The sequence below is a fragment of the Haliotis rufescens genome, unplaced genomic scaffold (assembly GCF_023055435.1).
Source record: "Haliotis rufescens isolate VD_foot unplaced genomic scaffold, xgHalRufe1.0.p SCAF_1, whole genome shotgun sequence".
Lineage (NCBI taxonomy): Eukaryota > Metazoa > Mollusca > Gastropoda > Lepetellida > Haliotidae > Haliotis > Haliotis rufescens.
The window spans coordinates 50,362,784-50,368,927 of record NW_025963779.1 but is presented as its reverse complement, the minus strand read 5'-3'; the positions used below and the strand labels follow the sequence as shown (position 1 = coordinate 50,368,927).

The 6,144-nt window shown below is 38.1% G+C and overlaps 1 protein-coding gene across 1 annotated transcript; it reads left to right on the top strand.

Annotated features, from left to right (window-relative positions):
* The first annotated feature begins 425 nt into the window (after positions 1–425).
* Positions 426–3,109, top strand: LOC124131445. The gene is made up of 2 exons (XM_046494729.1): positions 426–509; positions 2,034–3,109. The coding sequence occupies exons 1-2, from the start codon at positions 444–446 to the stop codon at positions 2,601–2,603; spliced, it is 636 nt and encodes a 211-aa protein (XP_046350685.1). The 5' UTR covers positions 426–443; the 3' UTR covers positions 2,604–3,109.
* The last annotated feature ends 3,035 nt before the right edge of the window (positions 3,110–6,144 follow it).

Genomic DNA, 6,144 nt, shown 5'->3' with positions numbered 1-6,144 from the left:
ATGTTATAGTATTTGTAAGAATAGTTTCAAATGCGAATGAGACAATAGCTGTGGGATACTGAAACAAATCCATTCCTGATCATGAACCGTGGAAAGCCATCGCGTGTTTGGCAAATTAACACAACAGTGTATCTCTGTCATTGTTACACGATATTTTATTTAAATATTCATTGAAATGCGAACATGCATATATATCTATTTGAAAGCTATGATATCTAGTCAGTTAAATCAATGTACTATTTTGCATTTTGTATGAACGTAATTTGACTCTTCGCTGAATCCTTTTACAGGTCCGATACGGTTATTAAAAGACAGAGCTTGAACTCCAGTGCTACAAACAATAAGAATGGTATTACTTTTGTTTGTAACAGCATAAACTATTCGACTGTCTGCAATGTATTTTCACGATGCCACTGAACAAGTTGTTTCATTGTATATGGTGCATGAGGTTGACAGGGAAAAGGTCTATTTCGAAGTGCTGTGCTGTGAACGTTATGACCGAGGTTTTGGTATGTACACATATGCTTTATTTTCTAAATCTATTGAGTGTAATAAGTGTAATACCATTTTCCTCCTCATCAATATTCTTGCATAAACTTTAAAACTAGGGGCATATTCAACGTTACTGATCTGGATTATGGTAAATATGAAGCGATTCCCAAATTAAAAGCAATTAGTTAACCAAGTAATATGTACGTAAAATAATTTAGTGTGAAACCAACAAATGATACACAATCAACACTTGTATCACAAAATTAACTAGGTTCACAAATCAATTCAAACCGCTACACAGCAATTCCATTGGCAGTACACAATAGAGTGGTAGTACAATATTCAATGGCAGTATAAAACTTGTTAGCAGTGAAAATGGCAATGACAAGAATAATAATCACCTCGCCGCAACGGTGGTCAAGCTCCCGAAATAGGCCTAGGCTACAAATCAAGGGTGTAATGTGATCCGGCACAGCTTCCGTCACTCTCTACACAGTGCCAGACCAGTCCAGTGTAGCTTGAACAGCACAGAATATTCCACATGTTTTTATAACGCTTGACATCAATCAATGCTATTCCGGAAGCATCTAACTTCCTCACCACTGCTTACATTAAATAGTACTACATTCCAGACAACTTATCATTGTACAAATACAATGCAATGAACTTCTACTGAATCTTAACAGAAACAATGTGATACAGTTACAATCATTGTTTAACCATAAATTACACTGCCATATAACTCGATGTTAACATGGCTATCGCGTTGCAACTGTGGCATGCTATCTGATCATGAGTGGGATAGCACTATAAATCCGGCGTAAGTCCAGGCTAGTAGCCGCCACACACTCGAGGTCGCGAGGTTAAACCCATGTTCACCAGTTCATTGGTGTGTAAACTGTTGTAGAGTTAGAGATCGTACGTTCATGTTATTTTGCCATGATGACTCTAAATTGGTTCATAACTAACATAAAGTGAAAATAAATTCTTAAAGTGAGTTATATCCCTGTTGTACCTCGAAAGTTATGTAAACAATTTCATGTAGTACGTTTGATGAGTTTAACCTACAGCCATACAACAAGCAGTAGATAGACCTATTTCCTCACTAATAATGACATGAACGTTGTTTTCTCAAATTGTTCTTCATTAAAATTTTGTGTCTAACTTTTTGCAACAAATGGATTAAAATAATATCATCAATAGATGAGAAATGTCTGTTAAGAACTACCACAATGATAGTGCATCGCAATTCATTTAGGACAGGACATAAAAAAGCCCGACGTTACCGTGAGATTTATTGAAAATGTATGATTTGTACAAAACATGTTTTGTGCCATCGTTAATATTCATAATACCCGATTGAAATCGTGTTTATTTCTGTAAAGGGACAAGCGGCCCATTATACAGTAAACTGTTAGCAGCATAATTCACAAAGAAAGATACTTCTAAAAGAACTTGACACGTTTTTCTTCAAAGCAAGGAGAGCCTATTTCGCAGAAATGGATGTTAAGTACTTCTATTGTTTTCTAATATATTTGCAGGTGAAAGATGAAAGTCAACTTAGTTTCAAAGTGCGTTGTGTTGGAGACACAGATGCAATGGATGTATGGGTTAAGAAGGATGAAGTCTTGACGAAAGTTGTCAAATCAACAGGGGAAGACAGGATTTCGTCGTTCGTATCAAAGTGTGCTGTACAGATAAAGAAAACACTCTGTCTTCAAAACAGAAACAAGAGTGTAGTCCGCATCACCGTTGATGTTGATCAGGACATATATAAATCAGTATTTGGGCATATCGGAAGTGACGTTACGGCAAGCGGGAATAAGTATACCATAGTCCCAGATAATTCTGAATTGGAACCCTACTTTGGTTCAGGATGGAACTTACGAATATTAAACAGAAGGGGAGACTTTATGTATGTCGTTCCTGGTACGTTTAAAGCCTGCTTGAAGAGTCATGCTCCAGTGAAAGAGTTCGTTCCAAGTTCACTAGGTCTCATTGAAAAATGGCTGTGGCAGGGCTTGTTTTGTGAGCTTGACTTCGTGCCAGGATTTGGCACAGGGCCCGACTATTTTCACCTCATGTGGTACTCTTTTGGCACGTTGGTGTGATGCACACAGACCCATAAATTGTACTGATAATTCATGTTATGTCTTTGTGGTCCTCTGGCACCGGATTGCTACGTATCATGAAATGAATGACGTTGTGCTACATATACCGATGTGTCATCAAATCCACACACTATAAGTTCCTGGTTTACATAACTATATCCCATTACTCTGGACACCGAAACCAGAAAACTGTGAGGGAACCGTCGGATAAAGATCTAATTCCTCAATTCGATTTTTTGCTGTTGCGCGACAACTGTTGTTAATCCGAAAATACGATAATCCGCAACATTTCAATAGAACGGCGCTGCCTATGGACACACTCACCGAGCCTCATGAGATATCTTACAATGACTTAGTATATAGGGAATCAAAGACCATTCACAGCCCACTCTGCGACAGTGACACATTCGCCTTGAATAATTGTTCAGTTTTAGGAAACATATAACATTGGATTTAAAGATGGGTTGGATTGTGGGGTTCCTTTTGAGTGATATGTGTATTCTTGTAAGCTGATGATTCATTCAAGTACATAAATTGAATTTTTAAAATCGGCATCCTTTATATTGTATTTTTGTTTTCCGCTTTTTAAAGTGGATGGATGATCTACAGAAATAGAAAACTCATCTCCCTTTAATACTGTTTTTCACTTCTTTCATTTCAATTAATCTTGAATTACCATAATAATAACGAATAAGAACATGCAAGATTCATTTCTTTCCAGTGGTCTCAAATATGTGTAGGTACTTAGCTTCGTACAAGATTTGTTTAGTTTGTTTGTTGTTTAACGCCGCACTCAGCAATATTCTAGGTACGTATGTACGTAGGTAGAAAGGCATATATAGGTAGGTACATGTAGGTAGGTAGGTACACGTAGATAGTCGGCACGTGTTAGCTGTTAGATAGGTGGTACATGTAGGGTTGTAGATAGGTGACGCATGTAGCTTGTTAGAAAGGTGGTGCGTGTAGGCTGGTAGATAGGTGGCACCTGTGGTCTGGTAGATAGGCGGCACATGTAGGCTGATAGATAGGTGGTACATGTAGCTTAAAAGATAGGTGGTGTATGTAGGTTAGTAGATAGGTGGTGTATGTAGGTTGGTAGATAGCCGGCACGTGTATCCTGGTAGATATGTGGTACATGTAGCCTGGTAGATAGGTTGGTAGTTTTCAACGCTACCTTGCCAGATCAACACAGAACTTTCCCAAAAGATCCCTCCCCAACTTTCGTAACTACTTAAACACTTGGTCTCTAGACAGTGGAACCAGTGATTGACAAGACTAAATTTGCTTATTTCGGTAGACTCTGTAGATGTAAAGCAGATTATTTTGTTAAAACACTATTTTACATCAGACTAGGATAGTATCTCAACAACTGTGTCTCAGATACATCTGTTGTACATGATTTGCTAGGCATTACTGAGAAGGACACGATCCCCCATTTCATAGAAACGTATCTCACTGTAGGGCATTTTCCACCAAATACAACATAGAAAGGAAACGGTAATAACACGGGAGCTCGTCTTGGAAGACAGAAATGGATAGAAATGGTGTCTACTCGCCTAGATCTGAAACGTTTTCATATGATACCAGCTCCACACAGATTGTGGAATATGTTTACAACATGTATAGCAGGCCAATATATGATCTAGTTAAACTAGGTATTTTACCCATAACAACTGGTATATGTATGATGTGTAGCAGGCCAATATATGCTCTAGTTAAACTAGGTATTTTACCTATAACAACTGATATCTGTATGACGTGTGAAGAAGAATGTAACGATGTTGTACTGCTCCAGTTAGTAAACTGTTACAGTCTGGTGCAAGAAAGAAATAACCTCTATCAGAAACTGTTTGATTTACTCGGCCTTCACCAATATCTTAAAATAGAAGATTGCACAGACAACGAAGTGAGAGTTTTGACACTACTTGGTGGCATTACGCATCTTGTAGAGGAGATGACACTCGATACATGGGCTCAATTGATAAGCATAGTCAGCAAAGAAATATGCTCATAGCAGCTGACGTCTATTCTCTATCTGTAACCTGACTATTTATATATCTGTTATCATGCATGTACATACTGATTAATTAACTTCCATGTTTGTACTCTCCGATATATACAAATGAAGGAAATAAAGATTATTCATTCATTCATTGTAGGTTTGTAGACAGGTGGTGCATGCAGGTTGGTAGATGGGTGGTATATGTAGGTAGGTGAGTAGATGTATGTAGGAAGGACGTAAAATACATGTAGTTAAGTAGGTAGGTACATGTTGGTGTGTACATGTAGGAAGGTACATACAGGTAGATAGGTAGGTACACACACACACACACACATACACACACACACACACACACACACACACACACACACACACACACACACACACACACACACGTCATGGTTCCAATGGTATTGACCTCGATAACGGTTTTCTATACCCAAATGTCGCTACAAACACCTTCGCAATCTATACTTTCTTGCCATCAGCTTTAAACTTCTCTGTTATACTTCGTCTGAAGGATCATGCATGCGATACATTGATCTTAGTGTAGGATATGCGTCATCTGAACCAGTCAACCCAAACGTCCTGTCAGACGCTGACAACTATTGTTATATTCAGTGTGTTGTGGAACAAAACAAACAAACATCTAATATGACAGTGGGTTGTCAAGTTCAGTATTTAGTATCTAATATATAACATAGGGTTGCGGGGACGATTGCGGTGTTATTGCCGTGTACTAACAGTTAACTGTTATCGTTTAGTAAGACAAATCTACAACTAATGATTCTAAGCAATGCTGACGTATAGACAGTATCCTCAATGACGTAAGGTATTTATAGCGACATTATAATTCGAAGGGAATGTGTTTATATGTAGGTAGTTAAACTGAACAGTTAAATGAAGAGCACAGAAAAGTAAGTCAAAACAATTTCCCTTGCCAATTACGTACGTACCCTGCTGATAAATGACGTCAATAATCCGATCACTGTTAATTCAGATAACTTAATTGCTGCATCGTGAGCCAATTTGGTGGAGCTGATATACATTAGTGGCATTATGACCCACATAAAAACCCAGAAACCCACGTGCTGTTGTGATAACTTAAGTGCAAATATATGAATAGATAACTGTGCATGTCAAACTATGTCAATTAAAGCTTCATCTACCATGACAAGCCAATGTCACAAGACCTAACAGTCGTCATTATAGTAATCAGTGTTGGGGAGTTGATGTCAATTATATTATCATGTTATCTGAACTAATCCTTATATCGATTCAGAAGTACAGAAACCACATGTGCAATCAACTAACATATGTCAATAAGAGATATACATATGTTTCCTTGTGAATTAGTGCGTAATTATTTTGCCGCTTTGATTTGTAACTTATTCGTCACTGCGAGCCACCTTGATGTGGGAGGAAAGTCCTGGTGATGCAGCCTGTTCCCATTTATTACTTCAGTGTAACACATAGGTATGGTGCTGGCAGACCGAAGTTCATAATCGGACCGACTCTGAGATTCAACATTAGCGGAGT

What these genes read in the sequence shown, in the direction of transcription:
- LOC124131445 (XM_046494729.1), top strand. Translation starts at nt 444, where the DNA reads ATGAGGTTGACAGGGAAAAGGTCTATTTCGAAGTGCTGTGCTGTGAAC. An exon ending in ACGTTATGACCGAGGTTTTG is followed by an intron (nt 510 to 2,033) that starts GTATGTACACAT and finishes ATATATTTGCAG; the next exon opens with GTGAAAGATGAAAGTCAACT.